The 19,920-nt window shown below is 44.7% G+C and overlaps 2 protein-coding genes across 8 annotated transcripts in view; one reads left to right on the top strand and one right to left on the bottom strand.

Moving 5' to 3' along the window:
• The window catches only part of PDE1C (phosphodiesterase 1C), a 342,008-nt gene that overhangs the window by 177,047 nt on the left and 145,041 nt on the right, over window positions 1–19,920 (bottom strand). The window lies entirely within an intron of this gene.
• On the top strand, window positions 2,612–8,179 carry LOC120409669. 2 transcript variants are annotated; one of them, XM_039548749.1, is made up of 2 exons: window positions 2,612–5,426; window positions 7,327–8,179. In XM_039548749.1, the coding sequence occupies exon 1, from the start codon at window positions 3,018–3,020 to the stop codon at window positions 4,440–4,442; it is 1,425 nt and encodes a 474-aa protein (XP_039404683.1). In that variant the 5' UTR covers window positions 2,612–3,017; the 3' UTR covers window positions 4,443–5,426; window positions 7,327–8,179. The 2 variants fall into 2 exon arrangements, with proteins under 2 accessions (XP_039404683.1, XP_039404684.1); XM_039548750.1 differs by having other exon boundaries at window positions 6,229–8,179.

Below are 19,920 nucleotides of genomic sequence, written 5' to 3'. Positions count from 1 at the left end.
TATGCAGATAATAAGGGTGATAAATACAGATTTGCTTTCTCCATTTGATATCAGACACTTAGGTCAAATTCTATTTCAACCTGTACAATTTACAGTTTTTGAGAAAACCTGGAGAAAGCTGGCCAACAAGGCTGCATTAGCGAATATGCAGCTCCCTGCTGCTGATCCTAGACGGACAGCAGGAATGGATGCTTTGATGGGGACTGGTCCCTTCTCTGATCCCAGTCTACAGGGTACCTTGTCCTCTAGCATCCTGCAGCAAGTTCAACAGGTCGGCATGGCTGCCCTGTTGAAAACCATAGAGTTGTCAGCACCCAGAAAGCGATATACTGAAATAGTTCAAGGCAAATCAGAGTCATTCCTTTCTTTTGTAGAGAAAGTCGCTGCTTGTCTCAAGAAGCAGGTTGAGGATGACAGGTTAAGACAGATGTTGTTAAGGCAGTTAGTGAGAGATAATGCAAACGAGGAGTGCAGAAAAATCACAGATGTGTTGCCAGGGGATCCTGAGGTAACAGACATGGTCAAAGCCTGCGCTAAGGTGGGATCTGGGAACCAGAAAAGGTCTGCTTTGGCTGCATTCCTGCAGCCTGTTCACACATCTTCTGGTCGTGAACCAAAGCAACCAAAACAGGAGAAAAAACGGAAGCGGCCTAAGTCAAACCAAAAAGAGAACACACCGATCCCCCAGTGCAAGAGGTGTGGCAGGCCAGGGCATTGCTCGGACTATTGTAAATCCATGACTCATGCCGATGGTCGGCCGTTGTCAGGAAACTTCCGCCGGGGTGCAAGGAGGGGAATTGCTCTCCGATGCAGTCGCTCCCCCAGAGAGTGGCACAGGTACAGGCACAGGCCTTCCCAGCCACCCTAGAAACGGCACCCAGAGATCAGATGGTTTTGACGTCCACACCGCAGCCACAGTTGTCTTAGACTCTAGCGGTATTTGTAAGGTTCCCTTGGATGTGTATGGACCCTTAGCCCAGGGATCCAGTGCGATGCTGGTGGGGAAACCTGACGTTGCCCATCAAGGAATCTTAGTGCACTCAAGAGTTACTGATGCTGACTTAAAAGGTCAGATTTGCGCTATGGTCTCCACACAAAAACCCCCTGTAACTATTCCTGAAAAGACCTGCCTTGCTAAATTAGTGCCTTTTAAGTCTTGTGTCCCCAGGATAGAACCAGAAACTCACAAAGATAACGGCAGTGGATCTATGGGACTTCCGCAGGCCTTCTGGACTGCAGACATCTCTGACCAAAGGCCACAGATGACATGTACCCTGGTCCTGCCGAACACCCATCCACCCCGGATTCAGCTTCAAGGTTTGATTGATACAGGTGCTGATGTAACTATCATCTCCTTCTCTGCAGGGCCTCCCATATGGCCTTTAGCCCCGGTGGGATCGGCCATCGCAGGATTAGGAGGAAGCACACAGAGCTATTTAAGCGAACGGCCTGTGGTGGTGAAGGACTCAGAGGGGCACACAGCTACAATTAGGCCTTATGTTGCTACCACTTCCCTTAACCTTTGGGGACGGGATGTGTTGGCAGCTTGGGGCGTACAGATTGGGACAAATTTTTAGCAGGGGTCACTGTGCGTAAGGGCGCACAGTATCCTACACTGCCTTTGCAGTGGTTGATTAACACACCAATCCAGGTCCAACTCTGCTGAGTTAGTTGAATTAAGAGCTGTTACCATGGCTTTCAACAATTCTCACAGGAATCTTTGAATTTGGTTACTGGAGCCAACTAGCAAAAGCTTTGTATACAATTAATCACCTTACAGTTCCACAAAATTCAAATAATCCTGTTATTCTGAATCATTTTCTCTCATTGCAGTCTGCAGGCGAGAGACAGCTGCCCCGGGCAAAAGTCTGGGTGCGGAATTTACTCACTAACCAGTGGGAAGGCCCTCATGAGCTTATCGTTTGGGGTTGTGGGTATGCTTGCATTTCCACAGATATTGGGGTACGGTGGCTACCTTTAAAATGTGTTCACCCTGACCTACAGCACCAGAGGCAGAACCGGCAACCTCCAATGATGATCAGAACGCCAACCATCCAAATGGTGACCAGAATGTAGATCATCAGCCTAATGACTCTTCTGATGATGACCAAGATGTCAACTATGAGGCAGATGGTCCTTCTGCAAGCAGAGACTGGGATGGTCCTTCCACAAGCAGAGACTGAACTTTAAAATTCTTGTTATGGAGTCAGATAGTTATAGCCTTAAGGACATATTTAGAATTAATAACTGATATAAATTTCTATTTAGGATTAATAGTAGAGTTGTTATCAAACAAAAGGGGGAATTGTAGTTACAAAAATGCTGCTAGCAAGGATTTTCTTGCTATTTTCTAAGTCCATGAGAGACTTTTCTCTCATGCAGAAGAGGTAGCAGGGAATGTAAACAACCAAGCCACCTGCAACCTTGAAAAGTCTTGTTTATGGTATAGTAGAAAAATATTTTGACAATGGATGTTTTAGGATTTTAGCCAATCACCCCAAGGGGTAGCTGGTCCTTTGTCCAATTAGACTATGAAGAAAAAAGTCTATAAAAGAGTTTGTAAAATAATTCAATCAATCAGTCTTGCTGCACAATTCCTGCCTGCTGGATCATCTCTCCTCCTCCTCCCTATGGCTGCGGGACATGGTGATATACCATAGGGCCCAGGCCTGCGGTAATAGAGACCGGTCTGCGGTCAACCGGACCACCCCCAAGATGTTCATTTGACCCTCTGGTGAGATACAGGTCACTTTTTATCCTTTTCATTTTTCTCTTTTGTCTCAGGGCTGAGAGGAGAGAGAGATGGAGGCTGAGATAGACCGTCTCCTATGGGATGCCTTTCCCCAAGTTCTAAAAGCCCTTATTTGCAGGAACTTTCATTTTTCAAGGGAAGATTTAATGCATTTTCTTACTTGGTTGCTTAACCACTTTAGAGGGAATTTAAAATGGCTTGTTCCTTGGCTGTTTGCATTGGGAAAAATTTATTTGTTCTACCAGCTAGTTAGAAAGCTGTTAAAATGTTGGGAACTGTTTGGAAAAACACCCCTTGCCCACGTCCCTATTCCTGCATCCCTGTTCCCTCTGACCTGCCTCAAGAGAAACAGGGAGATGGATTCTGCCTGACGGCCCAGGGCTGCTACCGACTCCCTGCCACCTCCAGGTCTCTTTTGTTCCCTGCCCAGGATAGCGCTGGCCAAGCTACCTTTGGGGAAGATTCTTCTCCAAACCTTCTCCCTGTACTCACTTTCCTGTTTTTTTCCACTTCAAACTTGCTCCAAGATGGTGGCAGCATGGCCAGTACCACAATCCCAGCTGCTTCTTCTATTTTTAATTTCCCCCCTCCCCTCCAGTTACACAAGATGGAGAACACCATGTGGCAGCCGTGGCCGTGGGGGCAGCCATTTTGCAATTGCACAGCCCCCCCTCCGCCTACTCCTGCTTACGTCACCGTGCCTGGCCCCCTCTCTGTCCCTGGCCCCTCCCATGTGTCGATGAGCATGTTTGTGTTGGGCCCCCCCCCTTCACCAGGAGTCCCCTCCCAGCTGCCAACCCTGCCTCTCCCTCCAGTGTCCTCACCCCTTCCATCGGTGACCCCGCCCATGGGACCCAACCCACGGCAGGTTCCTACACTGCCAAAGCTGGGGTGGGGGGGATGCTGGAAAGCTGCCATCTCGGCCACACTGCACCAGGGGGCCCCGGCTTGCCAGAAGCCCCGCACCCCTGCCAGGCACACTCTCGCCAATTCAGAAGAGGAGAGCAGTGACTTCTCAGATTCCGATGCTGAGTCTGAGGATTACTGGGCTAGGGTGAGAAAGCAGGCAGCCAAAGATGGTAACTGGGACCTGGAAAATAAGGTTGTGCCCCCAGATGGCCCAAGAGACATTTTAATTACAGGAAGTGGACTTCTTTATGGGCCAGACGTACTTTATGTTACTCCAGAAGTCCAAATCGTCGGCCCTCAAGATGAAGTTTTTGTGACTGTTTCATGTAGTAAGCCCCCTTGGTTTTTATACAAAGGGATGGCTATTGCCCAATTCTTTCTACTACCACATCATAGAGACTGGATCCCGGAGAACCCGATAGCATGCTGGGTTGAGGTTGTGGGACCAGATAAACCTATGATAGAGTGTGGTCTGCTTAACAGAGGTTCTGAGTTGTATCTTCCAGGAATGGCAGACACCGGAGCTGATGTCACCATTATACCTCGCTCTGAGTGGCCACGGGACTGGAAACTGGCTCCGGCTAACGGAGCCATCTTGGGGATTGGAGGTGCTGCACTCTCCATGCACAGCAAAGATAGTATCATCGTGGAGGGACCCGAAGGTCAGGTAGCCACCATCAGGCCCTTCGTGGTCAGGTCAGGCATTACCTTGTGGGGCAGGGATCTGTTGTCTCAGTGGGGAGATAGACTAGAAATCCCCAAGCCACCTCGGGATTTTTAGTTGGGGCCACTGAAGAGCATGCCACCCCACCGCTGACATTGAAGACCGATAGTCCAGTGTGGACAGACAAGTGGTCCCTTTCAGCTGAAAAGCTGCACGCTTTAGAGTTCCTCATGGAAGAGCAGCTTTCCAAGGGTCATATAATACCCATCAACAGCCCTTGGAACTCTCCTGTCTTTGTTATTAAGAAACTTGGCAAAGACAGGTGGAGACTTCTCCACGACCTTCACAAGATAAACGAGGTCATCGAAGACCTAGGTCCCCTGCAGCCCGGCCTGCCCTCACTCTCCATGCTGCCATGCAAAGGGAGACTTGCAGTCATAGATATCAAAGACTGCTTTTTTAACATCCCCCTCCATCCTCAAGATGCACCCCGGTTTGCCTTCTCAGTCCCATCCCTAAACAGGCAGGCCCCTCTGAAAAGGTACCACTAGCGAGTCCTCCCTCAGGGGATGAAAAACTCACCTTCCATCTGCCAGTGGTACATGGCCCACATCCTCTCACCTATCAGAAAGACTTTTCCAGATGCCATCGTCCTGCGTTATGTGGATGATATACTAGTTTGTTCCCGAGATCAGTCCTATTTGGACACTGTTTTAACTAAGACAATAAAGGCTATTGAAGACGCTGGATTTGAAATCCACGAAGACAAGATCCACTGAACCTGCCCTTGGACCTACCTGGGACTCCGAATCAGTGAGCGGACCATTGTACCCCAGCATCTCACCATCAAAGATAACCCAAAGACCCTCCACGACCTCCACCAGCTCTGCGGGTCCATCAACTGGGTGCGTCCATTGCTGGAGATCACGACAGAGAACCTCACACTGCTCTTCAATCTTCTCTGAGGCAATGATGACCTTGATTCATCCTGTGCCATCATTCCTGAGGCCCAGGAATCCATCACAAAAGTCCAGGAAGCATTGTCTTCCCACCAGACACACAGGAGTGACCCCACTCTCCCGTTCCAGCTCATCATCCTGGGTAAGTCGCCCAGGTTCAATGCATTAATTTTTCAGTGGGACGCTGCGCAGAAAGATCCACTCGTTATCATCGAGAGGGTCTTCTTACACCGTGAGCTTATTAAGACCATTACAACACCTCAAGAGCTGATGGCTCAGCTCATTATTAAAGCCAGGGGATGCCTCCACACCCTGTGGGTGTGATTTCACATGCATTTGCCTCCCATTGATGACTGGGATTCTGGACCATTTGCTCCAGAACAATGAGCACCTCCAGTTCGCCCTTGACAGCTACACAGGCCAAAGTTCCATTCACCAACCCAGTCATAAGCTGTTTAATTTGGCTTTCCATTTGGCTCCAAAATCACTCCAAAGTCAAACATCTGTAAAGGCCCTGACCATTTTTACAGATGGCTCGGGGGGATCACAGAAGTCCGTGATGACTTGGAAAGATTCAAAGATGCAGAAGTGGGAGTCTGACATCCAGACTGTTAAAGGATCCCTGCAGATTGCAGAGCTAGCAGCCGTTGTCAGGGCTTTTGAGAGATTCAAAGAGCCGATTAATCTGGTTACTGATTTGGCATATGTGGCCAGTGTAGTTGCTAGAGCTGAACATTCCTTGCTAAAAGTAGTGTCAAACCCAAATTTACACAGGTTGCTTTTGAAGTTAATCTACCTCATCTCCCACCGAAAGCAACCATTTCATATAATGCATGTGAGGTCACACACCAACCTCCCAGGGCCCATTGCAGAGGACAACAGAAGAGCAGATGCCCTAGCCATCCCTGTGCAGACTGCTAACATTACCTGACATCTTTGCACAGGCCAAGATGAGCCACAGCTTTTACCATCAGAATGTGCCAGCCCTCATGTGCATGTTCCACCTACTGTGCGACCAGGCAACGGCGATAGTGGCCACATGCCCCAACTGTCAGCAGCACCAAGTTCCATCACTGGGCTCCGGGATTAAACCCCAAGGATTCAACAGTTGCCAGTTGTGGCAGACAGATGTGATCCACTATCCGGCAGGCAAAAATACATACACGTGTCCATTGAAATGTTTTCAGGAGCAGTGTTTGCTTCGGCTCACGCAGGAGAGAAAACCAAAGATGTCACCAGGCACTTTCTCCTGGCGTTTGCCATCTTGGGCATCCCAGAACAAATTAAAACTGACAGTGGCCCTGCCTACACCTCCCACAAACTCAGGGATTTCTTCAGTCAGTGGGGGGTGAAGCACAGCACAGGCATACCACACTCCCCTACAGGACAGTCAATTGTTGAAAGGGCCCATGGCACCATTAAGTGGGTCCTCGATCAGCAGTGAGGAGGGACAGAGACCAGTTCTCCTATTGAGAGGCTCTGTAAAGCCCTTTTCACGATAAATTTTCTAAACTGCTCATCCACAGAGCCAAACGCCCCTGTATTCTGGCACTTCTCAAATTCGGCCCAAGCTAAGCTCAATGAGAAGCCACCGGTGCTGATCAAAGATCCTGAAAGCCAACAAATACTGGGCCCTTTTCCTTTAATAACCTGGGGGAGGGGGTATGCCTGTGTATCAACACTGTCAGGCCCAAGGTGGCTTCCAGGCAAGAACATAAAGCCTTACACTGGCCCAGCAAACACTGCTCCCAAAGACACAGCTGTGCCTGGAGTTGATGCAGAACAACCCAAAGACCAAAGAAGTACAGCCTAGAGATAGAGATGATGCAAATCTCCACCGCAGACACTGACCTGCCGTCCCACAACCAGAGCTGCGACTAGGTCGGTTTTACACCACTAATGTGCTCCCATACCCCTGTTACCATTCCCTTTTTTTTTTTTTCAGCTTAGTTAATAAAGAAAGGGGAATGTAAAGAGGGAGGGAATGGAAGGCCTCCCCCCCCCCGAAAATTGCAAATTTTTAACTCTGTTTAAAACTCTAGCAGAAACACCTGCCAACCAACAGTGCATCAGGAAACCCAGCATTTGTCCCACCACCATCCTCTGGATGTTCCCAATACCACTGGCAGCCAAGGCTTGAACTCTACTGCAGCCAAAACAGACCCTGGCAAAGACTACCCCCCTCCATGAGAGCATCCATACCAGGGTCCAGAGAAAAAATCCCCTGAAGGATTTGAAGACTTGTTGGGACAATGGGTTGTGGGTGTTTCTGATTGGTTTTGTTACTTTATGTATGTTTGGTTGTTTGGGGCGTTTGGTTCTGGGATCTCTGGGAAAGGCTTTTTAATTAGTACAGAAAAGAGGAGTTGTGGTGGCCAGTTGGACTGTGGTACAGGGACAGAAAGAGTTCTCGATAAGACAGTCCCTAATACCAGATAGTTCTGTCACGGTCATGGTGAGGAAAAGAAGCCTCTCCCAGAATGCTATGTTTGGTTATGGTAATCTACCCCAGTTCTGCTTCCCCAGTTGGCTCCTGGTACACCCCCGTACTTAAGCCTGAGTTCTCACGTGTTCTGGGTCATTTGCCTCTAGAAACCTTCACAGGCAGTAGCAATAAACTGCTTTCTGTGGAAATCTATGCAAGGACCCTTCCTATCTCCTTGCCATTGACTTTATTACGGAAGCTATCTGTGCGTTTGTGCGTATGCACGTGTGTGAGTGTATTCAGCAAATCCTGCCGAGCAGCTTAGCTGTGGAGACACTGTTTGGAGATTGCGACACCCCGCGCTCTGGCATGGAACTCCGCAGAGCTGGGCGGCTTAGCAATACAAATCTAGCAGCATTTAGAAGAAGTCTCTGTATATTCATGACCAAAACATGGGTTTCATTTCTTAATCTGCTGAAAATGCTTGTCATTTATAAACATTAATAATAGTAGTTCAAAGCAAATTTTAGTTCAAAGCGGAAATACTACATATTTTTGTGTTTTCTATTGAGTTCATGCTTTCCTTAATGTTACTACATTCATTCCTGAAGTTGAAATTCTTCCACAGAGACAAACCTGCCATATGCTCATAAAACCTGATGCCTGGCTAGCATATTCCTATTTCAGAATGTAAGCTTCTATTGAATCAGTGTGCATAAGATGGTTTGAAGAACCATGCTCTCATAATTACATCTTTTCAACAAACAGCTGGAAGAAGAAACAGGTGAATGCTGTAAGGTCCGCTCTTACTATAACACAATAGTTTTCCAAATTATGAATGGGCAGTTACATATATGTATCACAAAGTCTGCATCTGAAAAAGCAAGCCATGTCTTTGTTTACCTCATTTTCCTCATTTCTTTAGCAAATAGAACTTTACCATTTGTATCACCAAGCAAGTCCCACATTCACTCTCAAACTATGTCAATCCAGATGATAACCGCAGCCCTATTGAAGTGTTATGCTAGAAGACAAAACAGTTTAATATTATTTAAGCTTATATTATTCCTGCTTTTGCTTCTCTCTCAACTTTTAACACCTCCTTTCAGATGAAAAGATAGGAGAAATTTGTCATCTTTTTCACCTAGACCTTTTGCAGTCACAATTTCTTTATGTGCAGCTCTGTACACAGTGTGCAGGTTTTCACAGAGCCACCCATGTTTCCAACACTAGATTAACAGAAGCAGTTCACAACTTTATAGCTGCACATAGCAGAGGAAGCTGCCTTTGCTAATGATGTGACAAACCCTGGAGGATTCAAACATCTGTAAGATTCTGTACTGCCTTCTGTAATTTTTTTTACCAGTCCTGAAGAGGTTCCAAACCACCTGAGAGAGGAGTCTAGTCTCCAAGTCTAACCACTGTGCAACTCTTACTAACATACTTAAATTTAAGCATTAAACATAATAAAGATGCAGTTCAGAAATACCTTAAATTTATTCTTTCAATTCACCCCAAATTAAAGTTACTGGAAAAATTATAAGGAAAATCTAGCTTTACTTATGTTTTCTGTTGAAGATATTTCAGTTCTGAATTCAGATAAGAGCAGAGTATCAAGGGCCATTGTCTTGGGGTGACTTTATGATGTGTATCCCATATCGCTGCCCTATGCCCAGAAATTAATTCTTGTGCCTTTCTATGCCTTTAAACTGAGCCTGAGAGGGGGAAGGAAAAAAACCCGAGCAGAACTTTTTCAAAGCAGTTTGCAACTTGTTCAAGGTCACACAGAGATAGCGACTTCTTTTTCCCAGCCAGCTTTCAGCCAGTTTTTTTCTTTCGGTTTCTTCTTCTTCTTCTCCAGAGAGAGACTGAGAGTTGAACTTTTTTTCCCTTCCCTGGAATTTCGGATTTTTCCCTTTTTCCATGGATTGCTTCAGTATCAGAACACATTGGGAGGACTTTCCACCAAGCACAGAGGGCCTGGCCCTGGGCCAAGCCCCAGCTCCAAGGAGACCAAAGGGAGGACTCTAACACTTTCCCAGGTTTTTTCTTCACAGCAAAAGATTTTATTGTTTAGCATTATTATCCTTTTCCCATGTGTTTGTTAAATAAATAGTTTTTATCTCTTTCCTTTGAGGAAATTCCCCCCCCCCAACCTGGTGGGGGAGGGGTGGTTGTTCCTTCTCTCAGAGGATATATCTCTAAATTTGACCAAACTGGAACAGCCATGTTGATAAGTAAAGGCTGACCATCGCTTTTTAGAGAATAAAAATGTGAGAGATGATGTTGATGACCACTTATGGCTTCTCAAGGACCTTGACAAAAAGCATGATGTTGTCCTGCCAATAGGCTCCCACAGACAGAATAACTGGGACACTGTACTCCCAGTGTTCAGACTACCCAGCTGAGAAATAGGGTGAAATGAAACTGAAATAAACTGAAATGAACTGCACTGGAATTGGTCATTCAAAAATTCCTGAGAGATTTAGGAGAGACTGTTTCTGCAATCACTAAACTTCTCTTTGGTCCCAAATGAGTCAAAACCTTCAGGTGTTCGGGATTTTCTTCACATGAATACTCTCCACTGGAAACTGTTGGGGCCTCCAGATAATTTACATTTTGCTTTGTTTAAAAACAGGACAGACTCATCTGTTCCAGGTATCCTTGTACCTGCACACTGATATTCACAGCTTACAGGTGTGAATGTGAGGTAGCCATGACAATCCTTCCACACCCCAACACTGAATGATCTCCAGCACTGCCCTCCTCTAGGTGACTGCTGTGCATGCTGACAGCAGAGTCATTCAGCCTCTGTGGATAAAGCTCTCATCTCTGGAAAGTGCCGTGCTTGTCAGCCTTCTAGCCCCCCAACCTCTACAAGCTTTAGAATCGGACTGAAGATTAATTAATCTTGTTCAACTTGACAGCTTTTTTATAAAACAGCCATCAAAAGGCAGCACTGCTTGAGATAGCAACAAGGTGGCTGATTATTGATACTTACTGTCACTTCAATCCTTGGTGTCTTTAAGCTCTGTCAATAAATAGATAGGTGCTCGAGTTTTTTACACATCATGAGTCATTAAAATTGAAGTTATAACATGAAATAGAGCAAATTGTTGGTGTCGTTGCCTCATACCAAGGCAAGACCTTGTTACTAAAGCAGAAAGAGATGCAGCTCTGACTCAGTGTGGGCAGGGCCAGCAGAGAGAGCACCCACTCCTACGCATAGATAAGCCACCCCCAGGAGCTCAAGCGACCAGGAGTGTGGCAAACAGAGCATGGTGTATCAGCCAGGGCACAGCATGGCAGTTTGCACAGGTAGGGTGAACAGGAAGGATGCTGAGGCACTGCCAGCTCAAGCAGTTATCTCGGTGGTCATCACCCTTGCCAACAGAGCTCAGGTACGCTGTCCAGTCAGATAAAAGTTTCTTCCACTGCACACACCAGAAGGGATGTGGCAATCCAGAGGGAGCACCCACAAAAGCATGCAGGGTCCAGGTCTTACTCTGCAAGGGTGTGCCAGAGCCTGGTGCTGCTCTCAGAGGGCAGCAGAGACAACAGCTGTGTGAGGTGCGATCAGGTCAATGATCTGCTCAACCTAGTGGCGAGCTGAGAGATGAAATAGAAATACTAAGTATTAGTGACTGAGGATGAAATTGATGGTGAAGCTGCACTATACCATGCTTTGGACAAATGCACCCAACCATTCACTTCACAAGAAGCAACAGATCCCCTACCCTCTCACCATCAAGGAGAAGGAAGGGAGCTTAGAGACGGAGGGGAGTAGAAAAGGGTTTCTGGTTGGGGTTGCAGGCAAATCCCTTCTCGACCTACCTCACCTTCCTATGTGCCCTTATACAATATGTATAAGGCCCTAGAATCTGAGCAGGGAAATGAGAATGTGGATTAAGGTTCTTCTGGAATGGAGGGGTTGCCTAGGGCATGGCAGCCTACCACCCACATAACAACCTCCCCAAGTAAGACTTAAAAAAGGGTAGTAGTCATTGGTGACTCCCTTTTAAGAGGAATGGAGGGCCCAATATGCTAACCAGATCCAACACATAGGGAGGTGTGTTGAGCCTCTGTGACCCAGCTAAGGGACACAACAAAGAAACTTCCCAGCTTGGTACTGCCCACTGATTATTACCTTCTACTGGTTTTCCTGGTAGGCACTGCTGAGGTCTGAACAAGAAGGCTGCAGTCAATCAAGAGAGGCCTCAGGGCCTTGGGACAACTGGTCAAGGAATCTGAAACCCAAGTTGTTCCTTTCTGTCCTGCCAATTGAGAGAATGATGGGGCAAGAAACAGGAAAATCATGCAGATGAACATCTGGCTTCAGGACTGGACTTAGCAGCAGAATTTTGGGATTTTTGATAATGAGTTAGTTTATATGACAGAACCTGGCAACAAACAGAGTCCACATGTCTCAAAAGGGATAAAGGATCTTAGCTCAGGACTTACCAGGGCTAGTTGAGAGAGCTTTAATGTAGAGTTGAAGGGGGAACAGGAACATAGCCAGGCTCAACAGAGATAAAGTGTTGGAAGGGCAGAACCATAGCAACCATGCTAGTAGCAAAAGGAAGTTTAAGAGTGAATATCTTAATTGAGCACAAGCAGCCGAAGACATAACCAACATTGGGCATGGGGACTATGGGGCATGTCTTTGCACACCTACTGGGATACTGACACAATCAAATACTTCTATAAAATGCCTGTATACCAACACATGCAGTATGGGGAACAAACAGGAGGAGCTAGAGATCCGTGTTCAGTTAGAGAGCTTTGATCTCATTTCAATTACGGAGATGTAGTGGGATAGTTCACACGATCGGAATGTTGTCATGAAGGGCTACACACTGTTTAGGAGAGACAGACCAGGAAGGCACAGTGGTGGAATTGCCTTCTTAGGGCAACAACACTTGGAATGTATTGAGCTCTGTCTTGGGGTGGACGATGAGCAAGCAGAGAGCTTACGGATTAGGAAAAAACACCAGACTAGTAAGGGTGACATTGCTGTGGGTGTTTGCTACAGGCCACCTGAGCAGGAGGACAAAGTGGATAAGGCCTTCTACAGACAGCTAGAAGCAGCTTTAAAGAAACAGGCATTGGTTCTTGTGGGAGTCTCTTAACTACCCCCTGGAGAAGCAACACAGCAAAACACAAACAGTCTAGGTGGTTCCTGGAAAGCATTGATGACAACTTTCTGACACAGGTAGTGGATAATCCAAGAAGGAATGACGTGCTGCTTGACTTTATACAAACAAACAGGGAAGGAGTTGCTGGAGATGTGAAGGCTGGGAGCAGCCTTGGCTGTAGTGGCCATGAGACTGTGGAGCTCAGTAATGGGCAAGGAGGAAGCAAGTAATTGTCACCTCAGAGTTCAGGACAGCAAACTTTAGTCTCTTCAGGGATCTCCCAGGAAGAATCATATGGGAACAGACTCTGCAGCAAAGAGTAAGAGAGCTGGTTGATATTCCAGGATCACTTCCTCTAGGCTCAAGAACAATGCATCCCAGTGAGCAAGAAATCAGGTAAAGGGAGCAAGAGAATCACATAAATGAATAAAGAACTCCTGTGATTACTCAAGTATAAACAGGAAATACACAGGAGGTGGAAGCATGGTCAGACCATTTTGAAGGAATATAGAGGGATTGCCAGAATAAGTAGAAATAAGACAAGAAAGACCAAGGCCCATCTGAAATTAAATCTGGCCAAGGATGCCAAGGGCAACAAGAAAGACTTCTTCAAATACATCAATAAAAAAAAGAAAAGAAAAGATAATGTGGGCCTGTTACTAAATGGAGGGGGAACCTTGGTAACAGGGAATGCAGAGTGGCAGATCCACCTCACTGACAAGACCAGCCCTCAGGGATCTCTGACCCAGAAGAATCAGGGTAACAAACTTTGGAAGGAAGACCTTCCCTTGCTCAAGGAGGATTGAGTTACAGAACACCAAGGCAAACTTGATAACCACAAGTACAAGGCAACAATGATGATAAGGGACTGGAGCATCTCTTACAAGGCTGAGGGAGATGGGCCTATTCAGCCTCAAGAAGAGACAGCTGAGAGGGGACATTATCAATGTCTATAAGTATCTGAAAGGAAGGTGTCAAAAGAGTGGAACCAGGCTCTTCTCAGTGGTGACAAGCAGTAAGAGTAGAGGCAATGGGCAGAAACTGATGCCGAGGAAGTTCCACCGGCATATGAGGAAGAACTTCTTTACTGTGTGGGTAACTGTCATAGGTTAGCAAGCTGAGTCTTGGAAGTGATGTTCTTCTTACAGCTTCCTCTATGACCTGATAGAACCTATCAGCTGGCCAGTTTGAATATGGACAATTCTCTAAGCCACTTAAAGTTGTGACTGCCTCCGTGATCCGCACTTAAGAATAGACAACCCCCCCCAGCTCTCTCTCTCTCGTTTCCGGCGCTGGCACAGGTGGCTGCGGGGCCCGAGCAGGGGCCAGTGGGCCCGGCCCCTGCTCGGGCCAGGCTGGGCCAGGCCACGGCTCCAGGATGACCCCCCCAGCAGGGCTGTGGGCAGCCAGAGCAGCTCGGAACCAGCCCCCTCCCCCCCCCCCCCTTCTCCACTGCGGCCAAGATTTCAGCTAAAGTGGTACCTCTGTCTGGCAGAGGTCAGGTGACCAACACCAATAAGCCACACAGCTGCAAGGCTGAGGTGAGATTAACCCTTTTACTGCTGTGAAGAGCTGAAAACCTGAGGGAAGAGAAAGAGGAGATGCTTAAAGCTGAAAGTCTGTTGTAAAGCTATGATATATCCAAGTATCCCGTTGTAATTTCATGAAGATATGGGGGGTGGAGTGTTCAACTCGTAAGCAAAAGCACCTGCACTGAGATAGGCAGATGCTGACGCAGCTGTAATTTCATGAGAAGTTTGGACAGGGAGAGATGGACCAAATGAGGACTTTTGCTCCAAATGGGAAAGGAGAAACCTCAGTTCCTAGAGATGCTCCCAGAGATAGTTCTAAAGATGAAGATGAGGAAGACCCTTTGCTCCCAGGGAAGGAGAAGGGCCTCTGTTCTTGTTTCTGAACGGCTCAACCTTAAAATTGTACCCCAAAAAACTTCAAGAGTAGACCCTCAAAAGCAGTTGCAGGAAAAGCTGCAAGTCGGGGGAAGGGACTCACATGCGAGCAGAGACTCCTCTTCCTAAATGGACTGAACAATATTTGGAAGTGGGCGGCTGTCTCTTTGTGATAATGTGTTCATAGCACGAGCAAGAAGATACTGCTCTTTCTAAATGGACTGAACAAGGTTATTATGGAAGTGGTAGACAGACTGAACATCTTAAGGGTTGTCTATAGGAGAAAGTTTCACGAAGGATGTCTGGACTTCAGGCGGCTCTCTTGAAAGCTGTTTATTGCATAGGCAAAGTTACAGCATTTCAGGGAGTGGGTATCCAGAGCCAGCCCTACAGCTGCCAGCTCCAGCTGTAGGCATACCTGAAGCCACTTTCTGTTCAAGTTACAAAGCATTAGATACTTTTCTTTGCAGAGTATCTTAACACATAACAACCAATAAGCACCATACCCAATACCTTTACATTTGCCTATAGCCTATCATAACTACTACCATCACCATATTACAGTCATTATTATCCAATCACAAGAGTAAGTTACAATTTAAGCTTACAGTGGAAAATTCTTAGACCTTTCTTCTTCTTGCTACATCAACATTTCTTGTTTGCCTGCCATATCTTTCTTTTTGGTAAAGACATGTTTTCTATTGACTTATGCTCTTCTTGAGACTTATTTACTTGGTGAAAAACATGTCTTTGTTTGTAATCACATACCTTTGTCCTGCTCCTAAAAATCTCCTTCCAACTCATCTCCAACCTTTGCCTTCTCAATTACTCATCGATCACTGTTTCAGCAAAACATCTTTTATTCTATATCAAAACTTGCTTTCATTTCTACCTCATCCCCAGCTTCTACATTCACAGACCTTTCTGCCAAGCCTACATACCTGTGAAACTTCCTTACCAAACTTTCATCCTCCCCAACAGTTGACTTTTTACATTGTCAGTGGGAGAAGGGAAGATGGTGGGGGGAGGAGGAGAGTTCTGAAGGTATGGTATAATTTTTTTTTTCCCCTCTTTTAGGTCTGTTAATAAACTTCTTTATATTCTTTCAAGTTTGGTGCCTGCTTTGCATTTCTCCTAAGTCTTATCTCACAGAAGATAAACAGTAATGAGTATTTTGGACCAAACCACTACACTAAATTGGTGTTTCCGCCTGGTTACAAACCCAACCCGCTACAGTAACCACACACTGTATTAGATTGACCAGAGAGGGTGTGGAGTCTCCCTTGCAGAAGATATTGAAGAACCATCTGGACACAATCCTGTGTCATGTACTCTAGGATGATCCTGCTTGAGCAGGGAGGTTGGACCAGATCATCCAATGTGGTGGTCCCTTTCAACTTCACATATTCTGCATTTCTGTGATGCTGTGACTGTTTATTAGTGCAGAAACTTACAGGAGAGTTTGTCACCACAATCCAAAAACATTCACAATATTGCCAGGTGAAAGAAAAAAAATAATTACAACTGCAATCTGAAAGCTGAAGTGCTACCATTCCTGTGGCTTAGCCAGACTAACAAAAAAGCAGCAACAAGCTAATTGCTTTTCAGAACATGGAGAGCTCTTACCAAAACATGTTGGACTGGCCACCCAGGAAATCAAACTCCTTTCTTCATCCATACATAACACAGCATTTGTAGTCCAATTTTTTTTTTTTCATCACTATGCTTAATCGTGACCTATAAAGAGTTTGGTTAGGCAGCCGTTGGAATATAGCTTAGTCTCTGCACCTGCACATTCCTTGAGTATTCCCATGAAAATCAACATGCTGTTGAACTTTGTAGGGCTTAACCAGATGCTCCAAAGCCAATGACTCCTTTCACAAAACTACAAGATGTAAATTACAGCACCATCTCTATTCTGGTGTGTGGATCACACAGTTCTTGCAGTCAGTACCGGATAAGCATTTCTGTCTTCATTAAAAGACAGAAGTGAAGAAGAAGTCTTTATTCAGCACCACTGGAATTTGTATAAATGTTATTAGGTAGCTGAAAAAACCTCCAGGGAAATTACCAGCTCATGTGGAACTCAGTTATAGTAGTATCTGTTTTGATAGAGCAAGGGAAAAAAAAGCCTAGAATTTTAAACCACCCTTTAGCAGACAAAAGAAACAGAATAGATAGATTCCATGTACAGAACTGTTGAAATGTTGTCAGTTTCTTTCACTTCTTAAAATTGTACTTCGTTTTTCATTAAAAATCAAAGTAAGTGCTATCTGCTGTGAATTTTCCCAGAAAGAACAAGTAAGAATCCAAGAAAGAACCACTTCCATCCTATCCACTCATTACTACTAACATCCCAGAGTCTGAAAATCAGCTTCATAAGACAATGGTCTACAAGCCTAGAATGTATCACTGATCAACAAGCCCAAAGAGCACTGTCTCCACTGCATGAAGCATTGTTTCTGACAACAAACTTAAGAGAACAGAAATATTTTTTTCCTCTTTTAAAAATAGCTTGTATTAAACAAGACCGGAATTAAAATAAGCTGAAAACTTGGTTTATGTAAGTATTAGTCAAGTCAGGTTCCAAAGGTTTGAACCTTAATTAATTTAATGCACCACGAAATCTGTATGTGCTGCACAGCAGCTCAGAAATAAGTTATTTGTATATATTAAGAGCAATAACCTCAGAAACACGTAATGATTTAACTATAGCATTTCTATTATATTCAGACAATTGTTATATATCCTCTCCGAAGATATGGTTGTAGCTAGGTGAGGGGGAACATGGGTTTAAGTATTCTCTGAATCAGAATGAAGATTAGGAATAAGTAGTTGCTGATAGTAGTACTGATAAAAGCACTAATATAAAAAAGGTTTTCTGACCAGGCATTGGAGGCTCAGATGTTCAAAGTCCTGCTCTTGTGAGAAAACAAAGCACTTCTGTACCATAATTATTCCCAAAATCTGCCTGAGGGAAAAAAAAGTAAAACCACAACACAAAAAATCCACACCACCTCTTTGGAAATGAATGTACTAAATCTTACTCCTGAGAGCTTAGGGTCAGTTTTAATAAGCTAGATGTATCTAATAATGTACCTTTTGTGAAGGTATCTAATAATGTACCCACTTACACATCCACACAGGCACATCTTTGAGTATGGTCAAAAGTATAATCCACAATTAATTTATATCCACCTGAGATATTTTACAAAACCCTTGTGAAGCATAACATGTGCAGGTAAGTACATAAAAACTGGAAAATTCTACTTGAGAACCTTCTCTTTAGCAGAACAATTATTATTCTGCATGATGAAAATCTAACATCATCACCCACTGAAGCATAATATGAATTCAAACCCTGGAAATGTGCACATGAAATTCTGTAATAAGATCTGCATCTCTTCTAATAAATCAGTAGATGGATCAATTGAGGAAAGGAGATACACCAGCCAAAAACTACAGTAAATTGCTTCTTACTCTTCTCTGTGGGGGTGCTCACTGAAACATGTATCAAATATTCTAATGTGTGATTCCTTTCTAAACTAACATATGCACAAAGGAAGCCCAAATACTTGCTTCTAATTAAGGCTTATTTTCCATTTTTGGTGTTAACACTTGGAAGTGAGCCTATCAAAATACAGCATTAGCCATGCTACCCTGTGCATGGCATTCAGCATGGATCTGACAATGTTTTCAGAAGAGACTCTCATAGATGTTTTCATCTTAATGTGAAAACAGTGATAAATCCTTTAGCTCAGAGTGCAGTATCTATGTAGATAGTGCATAAAGAACTTCACCTGTCATCTAATTAAAGTAAATTCCATCCCTAAGTTATCATCCCAAAAGAGGCAAGACATCAGGGCAGGAAAAAATACTTGGATAGTCTATTGCCAATGTTCTAAAGAAAACACATGGTTAAATCAGTAGAAATCAAACAGATAGACTTTCTGATGTGGAAATGAGGGAAGAGGGTTTATAGCTTTCCCTGATTTGATATGGCTTATTAGTGGCTGGTTGTGGTTTAACCCCAGCTGACAACTTAAGTACTACACAGATGCTCACTCACTCTCCTCACTCTTGACTCCTTCAGTGGGATGGGGAGGAGAATTATAATAAAGGTAAAACTTGTGGATTGAGATAAGAACACTTTAATAATTGAAGCAAGATGTAATAATAATAAAAATGAAAAGGAGAGAGCGCAAGAAATAAAGAAATAACACCCTAGAGAAATAAGGAATGCACAACACCAATGGACTGATGTCAAGCCCATCACCAAGCAGTCATCAGCAGCTCCTGGCTAACTTGTTCCAGTTTATATATTGAGCATGATGTTCTATGGTATGGAATATCCATTTGGCCAGTTTGCATCAGCTGTCCTGGCTCTGCTCCTTCACAGGTTTTTATGGACCTCCTCACTGTCAGAGCATGGGAAACTGAAAAGTCCTTGTTCTAAAGGAAGCACTATTTAGCAACAATTAAAACATCAATGTGTTATCAATGTTGTTCTCATACTAAATCCAAAACACAGCACTGTACCAACTACTAGTAAGAAAATTGATTCTATCCCAGCCAAAACCAGTTCAAGTGCAATTTACACTAAAAGTGAGAAATTTCTCTTGAGAAAAAGTCCTGTTGCCAGGAGATAGCTGATTCTCTCCTAGGGCAAATTTCCTCAGCAAAGGTGCCTTATCCCTTGCATTTGATAGATTTTTAACAAAATGCCTTAGGATTCACCCTTCATCATTTGCAAGGGAGACACACATTTAATAATGAGAGATTTTGAAGGCTGGAAGCTTATCCAGGACTTCGGTTACATCACCCACCCTCTGAGGAGGTCCCCAACTAAAAGCTTGTTCCCATATTAACTGCCAAGATAACATCAGTCACTAACAATTCTGTTCTTTCTACCTCTTTCCTCCTTACCTCCCACTCCTCCCCAATGTCTGACTGCTAAATCAAAGAGAAGGATTAAAACAACTCATCAATTCAAAGAAAATCTGAGACACAGTTAAGACATAAGAGTTCTGAATCAGTCATTGTCTTGGTTTGAAAGACAGGTAGGTGTCTGCTAAGGAAGGCAGAATACAACCCCCTTCCCTCTGAGCTATTATAATTTTGAAATCAAGGGGCTTTTAGGCAAAGATGTGGGAAATAGGAATAACAGTT

Source organism: Corvus cornix, chromosome 2 (genome assembly GCF_000738735.6).
Source record: "Corvus cornix cornix isolate S_Up_H32 chromosome 2, ASM73873v5, whole genome shotgun sequence".
Lineage (NCBI taxonomy): Eukaryota > Metazoa > Chordata > Aves > Passeriformes > Corvidae > Corvus > Corvus cornix.
This window is presented reverse-complemented; position numbering and strand designations above follow the sequence as displayed.